Source organism: Pelobates fuscus, chromosome 13, assembly GCF_036172605.1.
Source record: "Pelobates fuscus isolate aPelFus1 chromosome 13, aPelFus1.pri, whole genome shotgun sequence".
In the NCBI taxonomy this organism is placed as follows: Eukaryota; Metazoa; Chordata; class Amphibia; order Anura; family Pelobatidae; genus Pelobates; species Pelobates fuscus.
This window is the reverse complement of record NC_086329.1, coordinates 42,267,136-42,293,833: the sequence shown is the minus strand read 5'-3', so window position 1 is coordinate 42,293,833 and position 26,698 is coordinate 42,267,136. Positions and strand designations below refer to the sequence as shown.

Below are 26,698 nucleotides of genomic sequence, written 5' to 3'. Positions count from 1 at the left end.
TAAAAAGATACAATATTTTTTTACACAAATAGTCAATTTAACTATTCCTTCCATCCAGTGACTAAAAAATAATATTTTAACCATGTTTTTAACACAGCAGATGATTAACTTTTCTGATTAAAGATTTGCTATCCCTAAATTCAGATTGCCAGTAAATATATTATTCATTTATTCCACCTGCAGATGGAATATGGAACCATATATTTCTCCGCCAAATATGATTTCAAAGTTTTTAGTAAAAATCAATTAACTTTAATTAAATGAAACCAGCTTAATTACCAACTTTCTTGGTAGAAATTCTTTAGGTTTGGGGATATATTCCATGAATGGTGTGTGCAAGTATGTGTTTAGAAAGAGAAATGTGGAAATATAGAGAAGTTCTGGAAGATTTCCAAGTCAGAATTGACTTGACTAACAAATAACTTTGTATGAAAAGGAGCAGAGTACATCTGTGTCAGTGTTTATCTGCATGTGTTTATCCATGTTTGCATCTGTGTGTCTGTACATCTGCATCAGTACGTCTGTATGAGTGTCAGTGCTTGTATCTGTGCATCTGTATGTGTGTCTGTACATCTGTATGTGTGTCTGTACATCTGCATGTGTTTATCCGTGTTTGCATCTATGTGTCTGTTCATCTGCATCAGTACGTCTGTATGAGTGTCAGTGTTTGTATCTGTGCATTTGTGTGTCAGTGTTTGTATCTGTGTGTCTGTACATTTGCATGTGTTTATCCATGTTTGTATATGTGTGTCTGTACAACTGCCTGTTTGTCAGTGTTTGCATATGTGTGTCTGTGTTTGTATCTGTGATGCAGTATGAGTGTCAGTGTTTGTATCTGTGTGTCTGTACGTCTGTATGAGTGTCAGTGTTTGTATCTGTGCATTTATGTGTGCCAGTGTTTGTATCTGTGTGTCTGTACATCTGCATGTGTTTATCCATGTTTGCATCTGTGTTTCTGTACATCTGTGTCAGTGTTTGTATCTGGGTGTCTGTACATCTGCATGTTCCATGTTTGCATCTGTGTCAATGGTTGTATATGTGTGTCTGTACAACTGCCTGTTTGTCAGTGTTTGCATATGTGTGTCTGTGGAAACAAAATAGAGTATACCTAGACCTATAGGAATAAAAGAAAGCGCTCATAGGGGATTAACGTAAAAACACAGATTCCCCTTGTGTTTATGTCACACTCACAGAATTTATGTAGCTTTCAGGCACATCAAATTGATGGATTTCCCCAGATTCCTCAGAGTTAGGATGGTAGGTTTAACATGTAAAAAATAAAAAGTAGCATAGTATAGCACTGTTGTAAAATAGAATAACAGCTTTAATGGTTGCACTTACAATATAATAGTGGTAAAAAAGCCCATCAAGACAATTCTGTTTCTCCCATCAATGTGGAGCCAAGACGTCCTTGTAGAAATGTCAGACAGGCAAAACAGATACACAATAAAAAATAATAAAAGTGCCAATCAATAAAAGTCTCAAGTCTCTACGCGTTTCGTCTGGATCACCAAACTTCCTCAGGAGTAATGCTTCAGTCTTTCTGGGGACTTCAACCTCCTTTTATAGGTCCCCCCGCCGGTATTTCGATCTAATCTTTCAATTCCGATCAGCTGGATGTCGGTTCGTTCACCCGCTCCATATATGGAGTTCCGGATTACGTTCATGGAACGCACGTGCGTTCCACAGACCCGGAAGCATCCGCGTCTTCCTTGGCTGAGCGGACATGTGTCACTGGAACGCACGTGCGTTCCACTTCGCCCGATCTTCGGCAGTATTGGAAAGAGGTCCCCATGTTGAAGACAAATGAGATTACATCATATTAATTTAGTATGAAATGATAGCTCATTTCCCTAACTTATTTTCTTTATACAGACATAAAATGTTCTAACTAAAATATATAACATCAAATGGAGTATGAAACATAACAGGATCAAGATTCTATTTTACCATCATTCTTATTGGTCTTCCAGGACCTAAATGTCTCTTATTTGTATGTTGTGGTCTTTCACTGTTAACTGGAATGCGAATTAATTCAAAACCAAAACGGGGTAGTATATTAGAAGTATATATTGAAAAATATATTGAAAAGAATATATTGAAAAGAATCCATATAACTATTTATGCACTAGAAATGTGCTACATCATTGGCATCATACATTACTCATAAGGTATACCAGTTAATCTGTGATGTGTGTCTGTGTTTGTATCTGTGATGCAGTATGAGTGTCAGTGTTTGTATCTGTGTGTCTGTACGTCTGTATGAGTGTCAGTGTTTGTATCTGTTCATTTATGTGTGCCAGTGTTTGTATCTGTGTGTCTGTACATCTGCATGTGTTTATCCATGTTTGCATCTGTGTTTCTGTACATCTGTGTCAGTGTTTGTATCTGGGTGTCTGTACATCTGTGTCAAACACTGACACAAATGCAAACATGGATAAACACATGCAGATGTACAGATACTGACACTCATACAGACGTACAGTTACAAACACTGACACAGATGTACAAATACAAACACTGACACCCATCTAGATGTAGACACACAGATGAAAATGTACAGATGCAAACACTGACACACATACAGATGCACAGACACAGATACAAACACTGACACTCATACAGACGTACAGATACAAAAACTGACCCAGATGTACAGATACAAACACTGACACCCATGCAAACATGGATAAACACATGCATATGTACAGACACTGACACTCATACAGATGCACAGATACAAACACTGACACAGATGTACAAATACAAACACTGACACCCATGCAGAAGTAGACGCATAGATGCAAACACAGATACACTGACACACATACAGATGCACAGACACAGATACAAACACTGACACTCATACAGACTTAGATACAAAAACTGACAGATGTACAGACACATACAGATACAAACACTGACACACATACAGACGTACAGAAACGCATATACAAACACTGACGCAGATGTAAAGACACAGATACAAACACTGACACAGATGTACTGACACATGCAGATGTACAGACACACAGATTCAAACACTGACACACATACAGACTTACAGAAACACAGATATAAACACTGACACAGATGTACAGATTTAAAGTCAGATGTACAGACACAGATACAAACACTGGAAAAACATCCAGATGTACTGACACACATACAGAGGAACATATATAAACACTAACACAGATGTACAGATTCAAACACTGAGGCAGATGTACATACACAGAGATACAAACAATGAAAAACTTGCAAATGTACTGACACTCATACAGACGTACAGACAATCACTGACACAGATGTACAGACCCACAAAATGACGCCCATGCAGATGTACGGAAACACAGACGCAGATGTACAGACCCACAGATACAAACATTGATACACCGAGGCATAGATACACATACAGGCACACAGATATAAACACTGACACAGATGTAAAGATTCAAACACTGAGGCAGATGTACAGACAGAGATACAAACACTGAAACACATGCAAATCTACTGACACTCAGACGTAAAGACACACTGATACAAACACTGACTTAGATGTACAGACACACAGATGCAAACATCTATACACATGTCCAGATACAAACACTGACACTCACACAGATGTACAGACCCACTGACACAAAGGTACAGACCCACACAATGACGCACATGCAGATGTACGGAAACACATACAAACACTGACGCAGATGTACAAATACAACCATTGACACAGATGCAAACATGGATAAACACATAGATGTACAGATACAAACACTAAAACACATGCAAATGTACTAACACTAATAGAGACATACAGACACAGAAACACTGACACACTTACAGATGCACAGATACAAACACTGACACATACAGATGCACAGACACAGATACAAACACTGACACACATACAGATGCACAGACACAGATACAAACACTGACACACAGATGCACAGACACAGATACAAACACTGACACACATACAGACGCAGATACAAACACCGACACACAGACGCAGATACAAATACCGACACACATACAGATGCACAGACACAGAAACAGAAACACTGACACACTTACAGATGCACAGACGCAGATACAAACACTGACACACAGATGCACAGACATAGAAACAAACACTGACACACATACAGATACAAATACCGACACATACAGATGCACAGACACAAATACCGACAAAAAAGGTGAACAAAAAAGGTGAACAGCGCTAATAATAAGAAAAATACATACATATAGTGAAATACTGGCCAACGAAATAACTTGGAAAAAAAAGAACAAAATACAATAATGGTACAGTATGTATGAGCAATATAACTAGACAGAATAGAGGTGTTAAATTCACACTCACACTTTTAAGAGCTATATCAGCTCGGTATTAGAAGCCTGGACGGAATAATCTCCGTCTGTGGATTTCTTGGTGTTCAAGATTGTTGATGGGCTTATAGGCATAGATGTTCGTTATATGTAAAACAAAAATAAAATACACCTCATGGTATAGTATGTATATATAAAATAATTACGTAAAATGGATAATCCTACTTACATATACTAGAGCAAGGACCTGCTCTAGTTTGGAGAGCTTCAGGTGGAACAATCCCCACCTTGGGATATAATGGACCCAGGTATAGCAGCAAAGCAGTGATGAGTAGGAAGGAGGACAAGAGAGATGACTGGATATGTATAAAAATGTATACTTTATCACAATTAGTAAAAAGTGAAAATTACAAACTATAAAACCTTGATGCGTTTCGCCGAAGCTTTTTCAAAAGTGAATGCTTGCTGCTTGGGGTCCTCGAGATTAAATACCTTCTATGATGATGAAAATCGATTCCGCTGTGTATAATTTGTCATTTCCGGTTTCGTCAAACTAATAAATTTACCCTCCCCCTTATATTTGATTATAATAATAAAAATAAACATATCAAAAAAATAATAAAAATTGGCATTTACTCAAAGAGGATCCAATATTAAGCAAAGCCCTACCACATAAACCCACTATATTTAGAGGTGCACCTAATTTAAAATTACAACTCACAATTTTTTTTACTAGAAATCAGAATACGCAAAAAAAATATTTTTTTAACTATTAATAAAGGGTTTTTTAGATGTAATACATGTATATCATGTAGAAAAACACATAAAATGGAAAAATGCACATCAGAATTTAAGTCAAATAGAAATAATAAACTGTTTAATATTAATGAGATTATAACGTGCAATAGCAACAACGTAGTCTATGTATTAGAATGTCCATGCGGACTACAATACGTTGGAAGAACAATAAGACCTCTGAAAGTAAGAATTAGCGAACACTGCCGCAATATTGAAAAAGGCTACAAAAACCACTCTGTATCTGCACGTTTTTTACAGCACAATAAAGATCGTGGTCTTTTAAAATTTCTGGGTATTGCTAAATATAAACCACACTGGAGAGGAGGTGATATTATTAGAAATATAGGAAAATTAGAAATGGAGTGGGTTTACCGTTTAGATACCCTCCATCCAAATGGGCTTAACATAGAATTCGACTTGGTTCATTTTTTATAAGAATTAATAATAAAAAAGGGTGTCTATATTCTTTTATGTAGATATTGACTGTATTTCTCACATTGTTTTACTTTATATTTTTCCTATTTGTATATATATATATATATATATATATATATGTTTTTTTGTATTTAGAATATGTTTTACTTCCGTTTTTTTAAACCTTTGATTCCTTTTTTGGACATTAGCCCATATTAAAAATGGCGTCCGGAACATTTCCATTTACGTCATTATGACGAAGTTAGAATTAAAACGTTATATTTTTTGTGTTACTTGTATACCTTACACATGTTTAGCACTGCAACTATTTAAAATATCATCTGATTTGATTTATTATTATATATTCTCTAACCTTCATACCTCTGAGCCCTACTTTGAACTTTCTCACCAATTGCCCATTGAAAATGGCACTCGGAGGACTTCCGCCTATGCCACTTTGACGAAACCGGAAATTACGAATTATACACAGCGGAATCATCATAGAAGGTATTTAATCTCGAGGACCCCAAGCAGCAAGCATTCACTTTTGAAAAAGCTTTGGCGAAACACGTCAAGTGAGGAAGAATTTTGGACTTTTTATCAGGACTGGTTTTATAGTTTGTAATTTTCACTTTTTACTAATTGTAATAAAGTATACATTTTTATACATATCCAGTCATCTCTCTTGTCCTCCTTCCTACTCATCATTGCTTTGCTGCTATACCTGGGTCCATTATATCCCAAGGTGGGGATTGTTCCACCTGAAGCTCTCCAAACTAGAGCAGGTCCTTGCTCTAGTATATGTAAGTAGGATTATCCATTTTACTTAATTATTTTATATATACATACTATACCATGAGGTGTATTTTATTTATGTTTTACATATAACGAACATCTATGCCTATAAGCCCATCAACAATCTTGAACACCAAGAAATCCACAGACGGGGATTATTCCGTCCAGGCTTCTAATACCGAGCTGATATAGCTCTTAAAAGTGTGAGTGTGAATTTAACACCTCTATTCTGTCTAGTTATATTGCTCATACATACTGTACCATTATTGTATTTTGTTCTTGTTTTTCAAGTTATTTAGTTGGCCAGTATTTCACTATACGTATGTATTTTTCTTATTATTAGCGCTGTTCACCTTTTTTGTTATATTTGTCCACTTCTCACAAGGTTGAGGGAACACCTTGTTGGTGAACTGCAGCTCACTTTCAAGAAGAGAGCGCTTATTTCTGTCTTTTTCACAAATACTGACACACATACAGATGTACAGATACAAACACTGACACGCATACAGATGTACTGACACAGATGTACAGACCCACATAATGACGCACATGCAGATGAACAGATACAACCATTGACACAGATGCAAACATGGATAAACACAGATGTACAGACACAAACACTGATACTCATACAAACGTACAGACACACAGATTCAAACACTGACGCAGATGTACAGACACATATACAAACGCTGACACACATATAGATGCACAAATACAAACACTGACACATATAGACACCTATATATGTACAGACACACAGATGCAAACATGGATAAACATATGCAGATGTATAAACACAGAGAAAAACAGTCGCAGATGCAAACATTGATACACATACAGAGGCACAGACACACACTAACACACAGATACAAACATTGACACCCGTGCAGATGTACAGACACACCGATACAAACACTGACACAGATACAACCATTGACACAGATTTACAGACACACAGATGCAGACACTGATACACATACAGAGGCACATGTATAAACACTGACAGATTCAAACACTGACGCAGATGTACAGATACAAACACTGATGCAGATGTACAGATACAAACACTGACACACATATAGATGTACAGACACACAGATGGAAACACTGATAAACACATACAGATACACAGATATAAACACTGACGCAGATGTACAGACACGGATACAAACACTGACGCAGATGTACAGACACACATATACAAACACGGACGCAGATATACTGACACATATAGCTGTACACACAGATGCAAACACTGACACAGATGCACAGACACACAGATGGAAACACTGATAAACACATACAGATACACAGATATAAACACTGACGCAGATGTACAGACACAGATATACAAACCCTGACACATAGATGTACAGACACAGATACAAACACTGACGCAGATGTACAGACACACAGATAAAAAACCACTGACACATGTACAGATTCAAACATTGACAAATATAGATGTACAGACACACAGATTCAAACACTGACGCAGATGTACAGACACACAGATTCAAACACTGATGCAGATGTACAGACACACCGATACAAACACTGACACAGATACAACCATTGACACAGATTTACAGACACACAGATGCAAACACTGATACACATACAGAGGCACAGATATAAACACTGACAGATTCAAACACTGACGCAGATGTACAGACACTGATATACAAACACTAAAACACATGCAAATGTACAGACACACAGATACAAACACTGACGCAGATGTACACACACAGATACAAACACACAGATACAAACACTGACACACATATAGATGTACAGACACACAGATGCACAGACACACGGATGGAAACACTGATAAACACATACAGATGCAGATACACAGATATAAACACTGACGCAGATGTACAGACACACAGATACAAACACGGACGCAGATGTCAGACACACCGATACAAACACTGATAACCATACAGATACAACCACTGACACAGATGTACAGACACACATATATAAACATTGATACAAACACTGACACACATACAGCCGTACAGATACAAACACTGATGCAGATGTACTGACACACAGATACAAACACTGATGCAGATGTACTGACACACAGATAGATGTACACACAGATGAAGACGCAGATGTACAGACACACAGATAAAAAAAAACACACACAGATGTACAGATTCAAACATTGACACATATAGATGTACAGACACACAGATTCAAACACTGACGCAGATGTGCAGACACACAGATGCAAACACTGATGCAGATGTACAGACACACAGATGCAAACACTGACACATATATAGATGTACACACAGATGCAAACACTGACACACATATAGATGTACACACAGATGCAAACACTGACACACATACAGATGGACAGACACACAGATACAGTGGTTCAGAAACACAGATACAAACACTGATGCAGACCCACGGATACAAACATTATATCTGGGTGTCTAGAAATCTGTATGTTTCAAACACTGATGCAGATGTACAGACACATGGATAAACACATGCAGATACAAACACTGACACGCATACAGATGCACAGACACAGATACAAACACTGACACTTATACTGCATCACAGATCCAAACACTGACGCAGATGTACAGACACACAGATGCAAACACTGACAAACAGGCAGTTGTACAGACACAACCATTGACACAGATGCAAACATGGATAAGCACATGCACAGACAAAACCATTGACACCGAGGTACAGAGATATAGATGCAATGGTTGTATCTGTACATCTGCATGTGTTTGCATCTGTGTCAATCTTTGCATCTATGTGTCTGTACATTGTATCAGTGTTTGTATCTGTGTGTCTGAAAATCTGTATGTTTGTATCTTTGTTTCTAAACCACTGCATCAGTGTTTGTATCTGTGTGTCTGTACAACTGTATGTGTCTGTGTCTGTGTTTGTACATCTGTATGAGTGTCAATGTTTGTACATCTGCATGGGTGTCAGTGTTTGTATCTGTGTGTCTGTACATTGGTGTCATTGTTTGTACCTATGTGTCTACGTCCGTATGTGTATCTACATGGGTGTCAATGTTTATATCTCTGCGTCTGTACATTTGCATGTGTTTATCCATACATCTGTGTCAATGGCTGTATCTGTGTCAATGTTTGACACCCATGCAGATGTACAGATACAGTGTTTGTATCTGTACATCTGCATCAGTGTTTGCATCTGTGTCAATCTTTGCATCTTTGTGTCTGTACATCTGCATGTGTACATCTGTATCAGTGTTTGTATCTGTGTGTCTGAAAATCTGTATGTTTCAATGTTTGTATCTGTGGGTCTGCATCAGTGTTTGTTTCTGTGTTTCTGAACCACTACATCAGTGTTTGTATCTGTGTGTCTGTACATCTGTATGTGTGTCAGTGTTTGTATCTGTATCTGTTCATCTGCATGAGTGTCATACAAACACTGTGTCTGTTTTTGTGTATCTGCATGTGTGTCAGTGTTTGTATCTGTGTGTCTGTATATCTGCATGTGTTTATCCATGTTTGCATCTGTGTTTCTGTACATCTGTATCAGTGTTTGTACCTGTGTGTCTGAAAATCTGTGTGTTTCAATGTTTGTATCTTTGTTTCTGAACCACTGCATCATTGTTTGTATCTGTGTTTCTGAACCACTGCATCAGTGTTTGTACATCTGTATGTGTGTAAGTGTTTGTATCTGTGTGTCTGTTCATCTGAATGAATGTCAGTGTTTGTATCTGTATATCTGTGTCATTGTTTGTACCTGTGTGTCTGTTTTTGTGTATCTGCATGTGTGTCAGTGTTTGTATCTGTGTGTCTGTACATCTGCATGTGTTTATCCATGTTTGCATCTGTGTTTCTGTACATCTGTGTCAGTGTTTGTACATCTGTATGTGTGTCAGTGTTTGTATCTGTTCATCTGAATGAGTGTCAGTGTTTGTATCTGTGTGTCTGTATATCTGCATGTGTTTATCCATGTTTGCATCTGTGTTTCTGTACATCTGTGTCAGTGTTTGTATCTGTTTCTGTACATCTGTATCAGTGTTTGTATCTGTGTCTGAAAATCTGTATGTTTCAATGTTTGTATCTGTGTTTCTGAACCACTGCATCAGTGTTTGTACATCTGTATGTGTGTCAGTGTTTGTATCTGTATCTGTTCATCTGAATGAGTGTCAGTGTTTGTATCTGTGTGTCTGTATATCTGCGTCATTGTTTGTACCTGTGTGTCTGTTTGTGTATCTGCATGTGTCTGTATATCTGCATGTGTTTATCCATGTTTGCATCTGTGTTTCTGTACATCTTTGTCAGTGTTTGCATATGTGTCTGTACATCTGTATCAGTGTTTGTATCTGTGTGTCTGAAAATCTCTATGTTTCAGTGTTTGTATCTGTGTTTCTGAACCACTGTGTCAGTGTTTGTACATATGTATGTGTGTCAGTGTTTGGATCTGTACATCTGCATCAGTGTTCATACATCTGCATGGGTGTCAGTGTTTGTATGTGTGTCTACCTCTATATGCGTGACACACATGCAGATGTACAGACACACGGATATAAACAGATGTACAGGTCATACCGTGTTTGTATATGTGTGTCTGTACATCTGTATGCGTGTCAATGTTTGTATATGTGTGTCTGTACATCTCCATGTGTGTCAGTGTTTGACACATATGCAGATGTTCAGGCACAGATATACAAACACTGACACACATGGAGATATGCAGCCACACAAATACAAACATTGACACAGATGTACAGACACCCTTGTGTAAACACTGATACATATCCAGATGTACAGACATACAGATAAAAACACTGAATATGTGCATCTGTACATGTGCACAAGTGTTTTTATCTGTGTGTCTGAAAATCTGTATTTATTCCAGTGTTTGTTTTTGTATCTGTACAGCAGGGGTGTCTATTTTTGTTTATTTCTGTAAGTGTTTGTATCTGTGTGTCTAAAAATCTGAGTGTGTTTCAGTGTTTGTTTCCGTGTGTCTGTACATCTGCATATGTATCAGTGTTTGCCTATGTCTTTCTGTACATCTGGATATGTATCAGTGTTTGCATATGTGTGTCTGTACATCTGTGTCATTGGTTGTATCTGTGTGTCTGCACATCTCCACGGGTGTCAGTGTTTGTTTCTGTGTATGTGCAAAGAAGAAATGGATACAGCTGTACATCTAGAAAGAATATATCAATAGGAACATTGTGTAATATTGTAAAAAGAAAGTCGATTGCACTTAAACGATGAAGACTTTAAGATCGCCTTAAAGGTGCCTCCCCTGAATAATGGGAGGCTAAGTAGACCTCCTCACTGTCACTGATGTTCCTGATAACGATGCTGAGAAATGTCAGGGATCCAGGTAAAATAAAAATCTTATTATAAAAATGAACATAAAAAATAATCAATAATATGAATAAAATATATATCATAGAGCCCAGGTCCTACGTTTCATTCATGTATGAACTTCCTCAGGGTCCTCCAGTATATAAAAAAAAAAAACACACGCCTTAATTCCTCTCTCTCCCCCGAGTCCAATTATAATGGAAGTGTCCTTCCTGTTAATTGGTGATTAAGTGGGTGATCCTCCTTTTTCCTCAAATATTCAATCAGTATTTACCAATGATTTCTCCTTTTCTCCTTGCACACCTTTTTCAACAGCTGTGAATCCTAATGTTTCTTCATTCATACTCCTGACGGTTTTTCATGCGTTCCAAGGCGCACTTCCGAGCGTTCCAGCAACGTCACTTTCGCTTTTGCGTTCCACCCACATCAGATGTGCATTCCACGGACGCCAGTGTCCATACTCTAATTGTGGGTCTCATATGCACTTAAAGTCTACTAAGGAAAAACGTATTAGACGTCAAAATATCAATTGTAGCTTCTATTCATTTTGGAGTCACAACCCACACCACATAATAATTGTGACAGAATTAAAGACCAGAAACTAGCCACGATCATTTCAATATATTTCAAACAGTACACCTTGAAATAAAGTGCCATTGAGTGCGATATATTCATAAGTGTCATGGTTCATAGAAAGTGCTTAGACAAATAATGGTTACATATACCCGTTTCTAATTCAGAATATATACAGATATAAACTATATCAAGCAGTTTTATCTATACTTAATGAAAATAAAATACTAATGATATAACAAATGAAACAGTGAATAGTGAGAAATAAAAATAAATATTAAAAATGTGTGCCTGTACATCTGCATGTGTGTCAGTTTTTGCATCTGTGTGTCTGTACATCTGGATGTGTCTATATCTGCATGTCAGTATGTATGTATCTGTGTTTCTGTATGTTCGTCAATGTTTGTTTTTATGTTTCTGTACATTTGTGTCAATGTATGTTTGTCAGAATGTGTATCTGGATGTGTGTCAATCTGTGTACGTGTGCCAGTTTGTATCTGTACATCTGCATGTGTGTCAGTATCTGTATGTTGCAATGTTTGTATGTGTGTCTACGTATAAGCGTGTGTATCTGTGTGAGTGTGTCTGTACATTGTATGGGTGTATCACTGTGTCTCTGCAACTGTACGTGTGTCTATGTTTGTGTCTTTGTATCTGTGTGTCTGTGCATACGCATGTTTGTCAGTGTATGTATCTTTAGGTGTCAGTGTTTTTACCTATGTATCTGAATGTGTGTATCTCTGTTTCTGCATGTGTGTCAGTATTTCTGTCTGCACTGTGAGAATCAGGGAGAGCCTGGGGCAGATGAGATGCAGCAGTGGCCTGGGGCAGAGGAGGAGCAGCGAGAGTCTGGGGCAGAGGAGAAGCAGGGGCCACCTGGGGTAGAGGAGAAGCAGGGGAAGCCTGAGGCAGAGATAAAGGGGAGATGGGGCAGAGAAAAAATTATATGTTTGAAATAACAGCAACTATATTGATAACAAACATTTTGCTACTATGAGGGGCACAATTTATGAAACTGGGATGCCAAGGAGCTCACAAGTGAAAAAAGGTTGGAAACAAATGCACTAGGGTAATATACAGTTCTTCGAAGAAAGGTACAGATATGCAACAGTAACTAAAAATTACATTTCAACATTCTTGGTGAAATCCTGGGTGGTCTAGTGGGAGATTCCATGACAGCCCAATTCCTTTTCCCTTGCTCTTAATCTGCTTCTCCTCCACTGATATTGTTACTCAAACTGGTAAGTTCCAGATTTGAGAACAGATGTTTTCCCCAGAATAAACCTTTACAGCATTTTCAAAACCCTGACTGCCTTTTTATTTAACTCTTGTAATTCAGAGTCCTCAAACGTAATTTGCCTATAGATTACCTTATGCCGAAACTATTGCAATAACTGCGCACTATGGAAGGGTTAATTGTATTCTAGATACTTTTTGAAAGACCTCTTTAACTAGTTCAGGTCTCAGAACATCAAAGGGTTACATAGGTACCCAAACAGTCATTTAGGGTAGTGAACCAAGATAAATGTAATGTAACTGGGCGGACCGGTTTAACTTTTCAAGTAGCTTTTTTGTGTTTTTTCCTCTTATCTGTCTCTGCCATTAAGCCACTGTGCATTAAGCATCTACACTCCTGCTATTTTCTTATTACACAGTTAATGTGAAGTCGTTCTCTTTTAGGTGTGTCTAACTGGGGAGGCTATGCCGTGGCTTGTGCATTGTACCTCTTGAATACCTGTGAAATCCATGAGCGCTATCTTAGGAAAGCTGTCGGATACCCCACGTTTTCAAAGGGAGCTACCTGGGCTTCTGCTCTTCCCTCTGTTCACAAGGTAAATGTATTTCTCTGTATGTGAGGGATTTTTTTTCCCTTTGGTTTTATGGTGGGTTTTACACTACATAAAAAAAGCAAACTGGTTACAGTATTGAGTGGGAGTATCCGCTACCCTGAAATGACATGTACAACACAGTATATTGTGTGCATACAGTGTCTGACTTATGTCTAGCAACTGCATACATGTGCAGCTCAAGTAGTTTAATTCTTAAAAAAAAAAAAAAAAGTTAATATTCTAAGCAAGCTAATTGAAAGCGGGGTTAAAGGAACACTATAGTCACCTAAATTACTTTAGCTAAATAAAGCAGTTTTAGTGTATAGATCATTCCCCTGCAATTTCACTGCTCAATTCACTGTCATTTAGGAGTTAAATCACTTTGTTTCTGTTTATGCAGCCCTAGCCACACCTCCCCTAGCTATGATTGACAGAGCCTGCATGAAAAAAAAAACTGGTTTCACTTTCAAACAGATGTAATGTACCTTAAATAATTGTATCTCCATCTCTAAATTGAACTTTAATCACATACAGGAGGCTCTTGCAGGGTCTAGCAAGCTATTAACATAGCAGGGGATTAGAAAATCCTAATTAAACAGAACTTGCAATAAAGAAAGCCTAAATAGGGCTCCCTTTACAGGAAGTGATTATGGAAGGCGGTGCAAGTCACATACAGGGAGGTGTGACTAGGGTTCATAAACAAAGGGATTTAACTCCTAAATGGCAGAGGATTGAGCAGTGAGGCTGCAGGGGCATGTTCTATACACCAAAACTGCTTCATTAAGCTAAAGTTGTTCAGGTGACTATAGTGTCCCTTTAAGTAGTTAGGAGAGTGTGCATGTTGCCTTCTGGAGCTCAACCCTGACCTACCCAATAATAAAAATAGGCAGTGTAGGAAAGCAGAGAACAATGTGCATATTGATCTCCCTGCATTGGGCTTTCTCCTCATACTTCTATCCACACTAACGCAAATGGCAAGCAATGCCGGTGGATGTCTGCATTGAGGATGGGTGTGAGGAGACACAATATATATATACAAGTAAGGATATAAATATACATAGATAGGAGATTCTACCTAGATCAGGATAATTTATCACAGGATAATTTTTGTTCTGTGAAGTCATTATAAAGAGTGAGAGGAATACAAACAAAATGCTGATATATTAATTGACCATCTGCAAATCTCAAAAGAATGCCATAGGGTCAGGAACACAAACATGTATTCCTGTCCCTATAGTATTAAAACCACCATTGAGGTGGCTTGGCCCCTTAGAAAGGGTTAAAACGTACCTTATTTTCTGCTCTCCACAGGTGTGCAGGTGCTGTCCCTGTCCCGATCCACTTCTTCAGGTGACATCATAAGGATTGATGATTTCAGCCAATCCAATGCTTTCCTATTAGGGGCGGGGCAAGACCAAATACCATCTGGCCAAATAGCATTTCCTCATAGAGATGCATTGATTCAATGCACCTCTATGAGATAAGTTGCAGCACTGCCCCAGGAAGTACCTCTAATAGCCATCTGAGGAGTGACCACTTTTCTCTGAAAACGCAGTGTTTACATTAAAAAGTCTGCAGGGACGGACTATACTCATCATAACAACTACAATGAGCTATAGTTGTTCTGGTGACCATAATGTTCCTTTTAACATTTGGCTTGTTAATATTTATGCTGCCTTTTAACCTGCATTGTTGCCTAGCAGACACCAGGTAAGAAATCAAACTTTCTAAAACTGTTAGACTGTTAGATAGTTAGTTCACTATAACCACTACAGCTCACTATATTACAGTAAACATAAATCCAATAAAACAAAAATCATCTGTCAATATACTTTTAAGTAAAAACCCATATCAGTTTTATGTCATTGAATTGTAGATTTTGCTATCTTTAGTGTACCTATTATCTTAATTTTACATTAACATAATATAACTGAAACAAAGGCACCAAAGCAACAATGTAGAAAATGCTGAAAGATCCTGGAATGCACTAGCCCATCAGGAAGTCTCCAGCATAGAACTTGAATCTGAAAATCAAACTGATGCAAAAGAAAATACTTAAGAGACAAGGGCAAGTTGCAGAAAACATTAACATATTCTACTATATAATTTACAAACATGTCCACAATAAAACACTTTAAGAATCATATCAACAGTCAAAGTACATAAATACATGCAAACCATGCAATTAAATACATCCAAAGAACAACTCAATAAAAGAGCATTAGTGAGGAACAATATTTGCCTCCTTTTATTACTAAAATTAAAATTAGTTACATTAAAATTAGCATAACCTATTTTATTACATGACATTAAGCTTCATATTTTGCTTTTATGCTCAAAGAAAATTGAACAAAGAAACGTTGAGGGGAAGAATGAAAATAAAATAATCAGAAAGTGTCCTCTCAAGACTATTCCGCATAAGATTGCAGAGAAAGCTTGAGAGGCAGCCAAATCAAACGGGCATTGAAAGAAGGGTCAATGCCCACCAAGGACAAAAGCCAACAAACCCCCTGAGCTAACGTAGTATTTGAGACTGTTTTTTGCAGCGTTACATACGAGGTAAGAAGCTGGCCTGACTGAGAAGCACATAGAGTAACCTCCATGTAATGGGTAAGCATGGAAACGATGCAAATTTTTGTGACGTCTCAACAATAAGGATAGAAGAAAGAAGAGGAATCTGATTTGGCTTTAGAGAGAAACAGCAAATGTAACCCCCTTAGGAGAAAAGGTGTCAAAATGACGAACACCAAAAAAGAGATGAGACACAGAAGAAGAGTAAATTTTGACGAAAGTGGACAAAGCGAGATATTTGTATTCTCAAGTCAATTACGCATAAAAACCAAGAACAAAGTCAACATCCTGTAAATGATAATATTTGAAAAACAGAGGAAGAAGCCAGTTTTTCATAGAAACCAGCAAACCAAGGGATTCCTGAACCAGAACATGAGCAGCAGAAATGTCCGATTCCATCACAGTTATGGCGCTATAGGTTCTAACCAACGAAAATCCATGTGACAAGAAGTTCAGAATGGGAACAGGGGCTGTAAAGGGATAGCTGTCCCTATCTAGGCGCCAACTACACCAGGAATTCCATGCAAAAAGATCACACTGTCTAATGTCAGGTGCCCATGAATCCCATAGGAGTTCCTTAGCCACTTGCAATAATCTGCCGGCATTCCAAGTTCCCTAGAAACAGTCCAAACCACCAACTGCAGGTACTCCTGCAGAATGAGCGTATGAGGGCTCCCCCGAAGATTGGTGAGGAGAAGCAAGAACAATTTTACCTGGTAGGTAAAATCCAGAAGGGCCGGGAACCACACCTAGTAGTTCGATCAACACCATGAACACTCCCTACGATGGACTTGGTTAAGCAACCTCGTGATCCTAGCAAACCATATAAGCTCATTAAACAGACTACTATGCTTAACCTCATCTACTGTTACACATGCCGGATCCAGAATTGTGTTACAAAATATAGTCTAAATAGACCAGGCAACCTTTAGCCCGCAAACGTGCCACTGCCAGTTTGAGAAGCACACTCTTCCATTTCAGAAACAAATGCAGAAAACCTAGGCAGAGATGATCCACAGGTAAATTTGCGTGCTACAAATTGAGATGCGTGAACCAATTGCTTAGCCAATGCAGGTCGAGCATGAGATGGTGGATATCTTTTATCTTGAAGTGTTGGTACATGATGAAGGCATTGAGACAAGGAGGTTTATAACTGGGCGGAAGTCTCCTGTTTTCTTTTATACCAGAAAAATATTGCTGAAAAATCCTCCTATCTGGCGAGAATTGCACTGCACCCTTTGCAAACAGGGATTAAAATCTAATTTTCTGTGGGGGACTGTTGAGCTATAGGGTTCACATGAGGTCGCGGTGGACAGTCCTGTACAGGAGTGGAATGGAACTCTGTGGCATACCTATGCATCATCTGCACAACTCAAGCATCTGAAGAAAGATCTCATCACATGTGGAGAAATTGAGACAATCTGCCTGCCTGAAACAGACGGAAAGAACAAGGATGAGGGCTCACCAATAGATAGTCTGATACGATTTTGCCGACATCGCTCATTACTGTGGAAAGGGAGAAATTTCAGGTAGTGTTGCTCAGGGAGAAAGTAACAGGGTAGTATCCTCCTGGACTGGCAGGCCTGAAGAAGCTGTCAACCAGCCCTGTCAAATACACCAGGGAAGGTGTAGGACTAAATACCTCGACATAGAGGTCTGGGCCTTGTTAGTGTAGTAAAAAGATCCACGTGTTTCTGCAGCTCCTTGATAACCCGTTCTCTAAATAAGAGTCCCTTTGTCTGTCTCGAATCCTTTGAACTAAGGAGGTCAGAGAGTTTGGAGTCAATCCTAAGCAGGATTTCTTTTCTTTTGGCACAAACTGGCACAAACAGACAAAAGGAGCAAAGTCCCCAGTCCCGGATACAGCCAAGAGTTTGTCTTACGCAAGGTTTAGGCCATTTTTAATGTCTTTCCTTGTATCTTAGCACATTGTGGATAGTAAAATGGATGCAGCCAAATAGAATTTTGGTGTCTGTGTGATCTTGTGTCTCAAGCAGGGTCTTGCAGGGACATTTTACCTGCCAAAGTTACGGACCTCGTGGGCAAGAGATGTTTGGAGCCAAAAGTGTACAAACTGTGCAGGATGATCCAGAAGTGACAATTCTGAAGAGAAGATAGAAGATACCATATGGTTATTGGGTCAAATAGGGGCTCAAGTTATCATCTATGAACGTTGTCTCATCCCTGCAGAGGTGCTGGCTGGAGTTCTCTCTCAGAAGCGGAACAAAGGGCCTGCTATTCATCTCGCACTGAGAACAGTGGTGTAGGTAAGGAGTCATCATCCTATTAAAGACAAGCCTGCGTTAGACTCCTGTTCTTCCATTCTCCTGCAGTGATAGGCCAGGGCCTTTTCCTTCTGTTTACAAATTGCCAGACATTTGCCTTTCCAGTAGTGTTTAGCCGACCTGGCCTGTTCTCTTGCTGAAGTGTCTGCAGTGCTGTGTCCAGGTCCATCCTGGACAAGGAGGCTTTTTTTTTTTTTTTTCACTGAAGCAGACACTGACACCTTAAAGGAACACTATAGTCACCTAAATTACTTTAGCTAAATAAAGCAGTTTTAGTGTATAGATAATTCCCCTGCAATTTCACTGCTCAATTCACTGTCATTTAGGAGTTAAATCACTTTGTTTTTTATTCATGCAGCCCTAGCCACACCTCCCCTGGCTATGATTGACAGAGCCTGCATGAAAAAAAAAACTGGTTTCACTTTCAAACAGATGTCTTTTACCTTAAATAAGTGTATCTCAATCTCTAAATTGAACTTTAATCACATACAGGAGGCTCTTGCAGGGTCTAGCAAGCTATTAACATAGCAGGGGATAAGAAAATATTAATTAAACAGAACTTGCAATAAAGAAAGCCTAAATAGGGCTCTCTTTACAGGAAGTGTTTACGGAAGGCTGTGCAAGTCACATGCAGGGAGGTGTGACTAGGGTTCATAAACAAAGGGATTTAACTCCTAAATGGCAGAGGATTGAGCAGTGAGGCTGCAGGGGCATGTTCTATACACCAAAACTGCTTCATTAAGCTAAAGTTGTTCAGGTGACTATAGTGTCCCTTTAATGCTTGCAGGTTCTAGTTCTGAGCAGGTGAATCTCCCATGGTTGCGTATAGTTTCGGCAATAACCAAGTGTCCCAATGTGAAGGAACAGCAGGTAGTATGGATATAGCCATGTTAAAACAGGACTGCATAAAATACAGTTGTGGTGCTCACACAGATGCTGTAGAAGACACTGTCAGCTGGGGCATATAATCCATACTCAAGGTAATTGGAGTCTTAGTGAAGTAAATATCACAGCCAGAGCAGGCCAACTTACGTAAAACTGTATATAAAGACCATACAATTAAAAGGCAATTGGGAACAGCCACAAGGTGTAGGCAAGTAATTTGGGCTCACCTCACCCCTGTCAACATAAACACAGAGCAAGGACAATCAATACACTGTAATATTAGATGTGGGCTCACTAAAATAATGGATAACTAGCCGTCTGCACAGTGTAGTATCACAAAATAATATGGAGGCACACCCAAATAGTTTTAGAACATGGCGGTTCTCCCCAGGTACAGGGCAAAAACAAGGTAGGCCTTTGCCACATGCCAGACAGGGCTTTTATAAATCCCACAATCACTGTATAATAAATCTACCCCATTCTGCTTACATTAGAAAAATAAACGTCGTACCTGAACAATGACTAGAACAAGGGTCCTGCAATGGAGCGCAATAAGGAAGGAGCACAAGGCAGAAAAAACTAAAACAAAACAAAGACTCTGGAGTCCTGCTAGAGCAGAGGATCCAATGGAAGGAAGCGTGATTGTTACATAAATGATCAGACAAAATAACAAGCAGGGTAATCCAGCAAACGGTACAAGAGAAATGGGAAAACATGAGACAAAAACACAGTTTGAGAGCGAAAAAGAGGGGAGAAAAGAGAATTCAGAAAAAATAATTTACAATGAAAGCATTAAAATAATAAACAACCAACAAGGAAATGTAGGAAGCATTGACACTCTGTTGTGTGACACTCTTGACATGTGCTGTTGAGGAGCAGCAAAGAACGAAAATATACTTTTAAAAGGTATTTTATTAACTTCTCTTGTTTTTGATTGGTTACATATCTTGGGTAAGTTGTGCTGCTGTGGAGTTCAGAATTACAGTTTCAAAAAGAGATACAATGATCATGCTTAACATCACTTTAACCTGTTGCAATTACTTTTATAAGCGGGTAAATAAAATGATTTTTTTTCAAAAACTGTTTGAATAGAATGTGGTCACTAAAAGTGATGTGATTTCAATCTGAAGTTGACGTCTGTAAAAACAATCTAAGCAGCAAAACCACTGCATCCTTATAGTGCATACATCCTGTTCCTGCAGTTTGATTAAATGTAAGTCTTGCCGTTTGTAAGGAAAGGCATTGTATACATTTTTCAGTCAGTATGCCTCTAATAGCAGTCAGACCGCAACTAGAGCACACGTGCCTAAAAGATAAATCCCAAGATGTTGTAGTCCAACTCACATGATGCTTTGCATGCCTTTAGAATGTTTTTAGAATGACAAAGTGTCATGGAAGTTGTAGTTTTAAACATCTGTGGATCTAGCTTTTGGTCACCCCTGAGCTACAGGCTCTTCATAGTGAAGACTTTCAGTATTTGAAATACATGTTCTTGTTTTATCGTCACACACAGGGTGATCACACAGAATGCTGTGAATGCTTCATACTAGAGAAGCATTCAATTGGCTCTTTATTATAGGAGCACTACCATCACCATAACTTAAAAAGTGCACTGTGGTGGTAATAGTACCCTGGCAGCTTCCTATTTTTAGAACAGCTTCACTTCTTACCTGGGGTCCGCCAGGTGCAGCTCCCTGCATCTTCTACAGCTGAATGAGAGCCGGAAGCGCACTTCACTTATTTAAGCTTGGTGGTGGAGGGCTTAGCTCATCAGCTGACACTCTCACCCACTGAGCTAGTCCTGCACTGCATGGCTTCACTCAGGAGATCTATTAGAAACAGCACAGTAGCTTCCTGCTCTCACTGAGCTGTAGCAGATGTGGTGAACGGTGCCCGATGGACCCCAAGGAAAAAGTAAAACTGTTCTTCATTGGTTTGAAACCTTAAAGGAGCACTATAGGTCCGGAACACAAACCTGTATTCCTGACCCTTTAGGGTTAAAACCACCATCTAGACCCCCTTGCCTCCCTAAATATAGTACAATCTTACTGGTATTCAAGTCTGGAGCTGCTTGCTTGTCCCCGTTTCCTTTTGACCTGCCCATTGCCTGCTGACATCAGCAGAAGTGGTAGCACGATCCAATCACAATGCTTCTCCATAAGATTGGCTGAGACTGACAAAGAGGCAGATCAGGGGCAGTGCCATGATTCACACACAACCCTGGACAACCAGCATCTCCTCATAGAGATGAATTGAATCAATGAATCTCTATGAGGAAAGTTCAGTGTCTGCGTGCAGAGGAAGGAGATACTGAATGTTTGGATGCATTTTAGGCAGCCATGACCCAGGAAGGATCTCTAACAGCTATCTGAGGAGTGGCCAGTGAAGATGTCTCTAGGCTGCAATGTAAACACTGCATTTTCTCTGAAAAGACAGTGTTTACAGAAAAAAGCCTGAAGGTAATGATTTACTCACCAGAACAAATTCAATAAAGCTGTAGTTGTTCTGGTGACTATAGTGTCCCTTTAAAGTTATGGCACTGTAACCACTACAGCACACAGTGGTGATTATGTTGCTTGAAGGGATTTAATTAAATAATGAGTTTAACTTCTTCATATATTCTCAAAAGGGAGCCAAATAATCTAATCTTTAAAAGCAATACTCTAACATTATTAATTTTTTCTTAATTTTAGTGCTCTTTAAATAAATCCTCCAAGAGCTATAACCACTACAGCATGCCATAGTAGTTGCGGTGCCAGCAGTGTCCTAACTCCCCTTCCTTGTCAGTGTTTTTAGAACAAAAACAAAGAAGCCCAACCTTAACCCTAACATCCAACTACCGTCCTATCTCACTACTGCCTTTTGCATCCAAGATCCTTGAAAGAATTGTGTATGCAAGATTGACAGACTTCGAGTCCAACTCTCTGCTAGACCCGCTTCAGTCTGGTTTCCGTGCTAAGCACTCTGTGGAAACGGCACTGACCAAAGTATCCAATAATCTACTCGCTGCAAAATCTCATGGTCACTACTCTATCCTAATTTTCATTGACCTGTCTGCGGCTTTTGCCACTGTTGATCATCAACAGCTTCCGCAATATCGGTCTACAAGATATTGCTCTCTCCTGGTGATGCTCGCCTTCAAGACTTCTCGACGGCTGCACCGTTCCTGTGGAACTCGCTTCCCTCCTCTGTTAGATGCTCACCCAGTCTCCACTCCTTCAAAAAATCATTTAAAAAAAACACTTTGTCAAAAAAACTTATTAATTAAACTGTTAATAGCTCCCGACTGATTCCTCTTCTGCAACTGTCACTAATCTAATACTAACCTTACCTTTTTGTGTCACTTTACCCCACTCCCGCTAGCACGTAAGCTCATTGAGCAGGGCCCTCAACCCATCTGTGTCCAACTTGTCTGATTACAACTACATGTCTGTTCGTCCACCCATTGTAAAGTGCTGTGGAATTTGATGGCGCTATATAAATAATATAATAATAATAATACTGATTTGATTTCCTACCTAGGCACAGATGCCCTCAGCAAATGCATGGATTAGCTCAGTAGAGTTAACTGAAGCTCCTAAGCAGGAACTTTTCCCTCTCCTTGCTACAAAGAGGTGGTTGGGAAGCAGCACCTGGCAAACCTCACATAAGAAGTCAAACTGTTCAAAAATGGTTTGACTATTTACACTCCTAACCCCATAACCATTACAGTGTGATGTTGTGTGGTTCTTTAGGTTTTCCTTTAAAGTGTCCTTGATACATTTGAACCAGGCTAACTTATCTTGGTACCTAATTAACTGTGTGTAACCAAAAAAGCTTTGATAGAATCTGCATAGATAAGAACTAAGTCGGGCAGGCCAAAGGTGACCTCAGAAACGGGTAGTTTAAATGGATTCACAAGTATGCAAATACTTTTTACAGAAAGATAAGTCCTGCGCTCACTCCCATCACTCCTGGGCGGCAGCAATGACTACAGTACACATCAGCCCCAATATATAGTAAAAACCAAAGAAAAACAAGTTACCTGCGCTCTCTCCTTAATCCCTATGTATATTTAACCCCTTAAGGACCAAACTTCTGGAATAAAAGGGAATCATGACATGTCACACATGTCATGTGTCCTTAAGGGGTTAAAATGGAGGTCATTTAGTAACTCCAATGGCCATTGAAGAGAATGCCCGCCTGCCAACGTCAAGGCAGACCCCCTAAGCAGGTCCTACACTTCACCTTGCGTCCTTGAGCTTCTGGCAAAGATATCTCTAATTAGACAGAGAGGGGTATTTTTCATATACACCCCTATATATTTATTAACCCTTAATAGGGAACACGTGGGATGGGCGGCAGCATTGTAACAAGGCAGAGTGATACAAAAAGTGAATACAAATACAGAAAGATATGTCCTGCGCTCACTCCCATCACTCCTGGGCGGCAGCAACGACTACAGTAATGGCCATTGGAGTAACTAAATGACCTCTATTTGTTTAAATATACATAGGGATTAAGGAGAGAGCGCAGGTAACTTTTCTTCAACTTACTGTCCTCGAACACAAGCAATGACTCAGTTTGAATTATACCAAATCTCAGTTGTTTGGGAAATAGTTAAAGTTCATGCATTTTAAAGCAGCCACACACACACACACAGTTTAACTCCATTTTGGTTTTTTTCTAGTCCTTGGCTAAAGCAAGTGTTCTGTGTTCCATTCCACCTTGACAATGGCTACTGTCCCTAAGGAGGGAGGACATTTAAATACACTTTTGTTTCAAATGGTACCTTGTGACATCAAAGGCTTTCACTCTTTGAGAAAGGCATTTCCCTCATTTCCTTCCTTACTTTTACAATTGTTGATAGTCCCTGTTGGTGTAGTTTAGGCGCTTGGCACTGCCAGTTTTTCATCATGTGCAATCCACATACATCCTTTGCCTTGTCCTAACTGAATCAATAACACGCCAACAACATGTCTAAATCTTATTTTTTTAAATTAAAGTTGCAAAGTAACTCTGTAAAGTCCCACACTAATAATTATTTGTTCTCGTGCAGGTTTGCACCTTACAGTTTCTGCTGTTCCTCTTCATTTCTGCAGGGATACTGTTCTTGATATCCCATCTCCCACTTTCTACAGCAGAGGTGCCCAAAAGGTAGATCCTCAGATGTTTTAAAACTACAGCTTCCATTATGCTTTGTCATTCTATATGCATGCTAAGCATTGGATTTGTAGTTCTACCTTTTGGGCATACCTGCTCTACAGCAAACTTAAATAAATCAAACTTCATGGCTATATTCTAAGAGTCCAGAAAGCTCCAATTATACTATGGGCATTTTTGGAGACGGTAGTAGCAACTTGAATTCTCTGTATAATATAGTGAGCACGTGTCTTACGATATGGGGCATTATGCTGATGGCATTAGGGGTTTTCCCACATATGCCATCAATGTATTTGACCAATTCAGTTTATTCATGCCTATCATATGGGTTAGAAATGGCGTATGTGCTTTAGTTCTGGTAGGCAAGGGCATGGATACGATATAATCCCTATAACGTTTGTTTCCCTAAATATTTCTGTAAAAGATTGAAAATGTTTAATTTGGTAAATTAATATATGTTCTTAAGGTATACCTAGACAGCAAGCTATAAACAACATTATTATTTCTTTCTCATGCTTATATGTTATCTATGCTTCTAATATTTCAAATAAATATGTTTTTGATAAACAAAAGTTATTGTAACATCTTCACTACAGAGTTTTTTCATTTAACATCTCAAAATCTGCAAACTGGCCTGGATTCATTTGATATTGCTGTCACAGTATTTAGGCCACTACAGTTGTGGACTACATCTCACCCATACAGCCATAATGCTGGCAATGCATCAGGGGAGATGTAGTCCACGACATCTGGGATAACAAAGGTTTAGACTGATCCTTTGTTAAATATTGAGTAGCCAGGACTACGCATGATTTTGCAATCTATTGTCAACTTACAATGAAAAAATGTTTAACAAAGTCAGCAGTAAAACTACCTGTGGGGTTGTTACTTGCGGTGTGATGTGTTTTATTATTATTTATTTATTGTTATTTTTTTTTTTTTTATCAGGAGGAAAAGATGCTGAGCATATTGGTGAGTCAGGGCGTGCGCAGTGGTAAAACTGGAAATCTTGGAATGGAAGTCGATGGACTCCTGTTTTATAACACTCACTCAGAGATGATTGAAAAACTTTTAGGTGCCACTCTATAACCTCTTCCCCAAGGCCTAAATAAATGTATGCTCTCATTTTTTATATGTATGAAACCTCATGGGTAGTGAAATGTAGTTTAAAATGGTATATCATTGTGCAATATATTAGTCTCCCTGTTTATCTTATATCTTATAGGGAGAGACAAAGAGGTAGCTGTGTGGCACAGTGCTAAATTTGGAAAATAAGTAAGAACATCCTGTTTTCATTCTAAATGTTTTCCACTTTTAGAACTTTGCCCCATAATTGCTCATTATACAGTACCCCCAATGAGTGTGTAATCTATCGTTAATGAAAGTATCACAAAATGTCTTGCTTGTGCCAATCACCGACTCATTTTAGGATTTCTCTATACTGAGTTTGCTTACTTACTAAACATTGCAACAACGAGCTGACAACTAACTTGGCCAGCAACTGGCAAGTGTGGAGGCAAGGAATCTGACTTGGTTGCTTTGGAGCTCAACAGGTCTCATTGATTAGAGCAGGGATCTCAAATGTTGATGGCCTACAACTACCATAATTACTTGAATGCAGTAGATGGATAGAGAATCATGGGAGTTGTAGTTCAGCAACATGTGGAGGGACAAAATTTAAGATGCATTGTCTAGAGATGAAAACACTATTAGCTCT

At 38.9% G+C, this 26,698-nt stretch overlaps 1 protein-coding gene across 4 annotated transcripts in view; it reads left to right on the top strand.

Annotated features, from left to right (window-relative positions):
• The window catches only part of DGLUCY (D-glutamate cyclase), a 165,618-nt gene extending 138,920 nt beyond the window's left edge, over positions 1 to 26,698 (top strand). For all 4 annotated transcript variants that reach the window (XM_063440139.1, XM_063440141.1, XM_063440140.1 and 1 more), the window contains exons 12-13: positions 13,950 to 14,101; positions 25,930 to 26,698. In XM_063440139.1, coding sequence (XP_063296209.1) covers positions 13,950 to 14,101; positions 25,930 to 26,070 — 293 coding nt within the window. In that variant the 3' untranslated portion in view covers positions 26,071 to 26,698. The remainder of the gene's footprint in view (positions 1 to 13,949; positions 14,102 to 25,929) is intronic.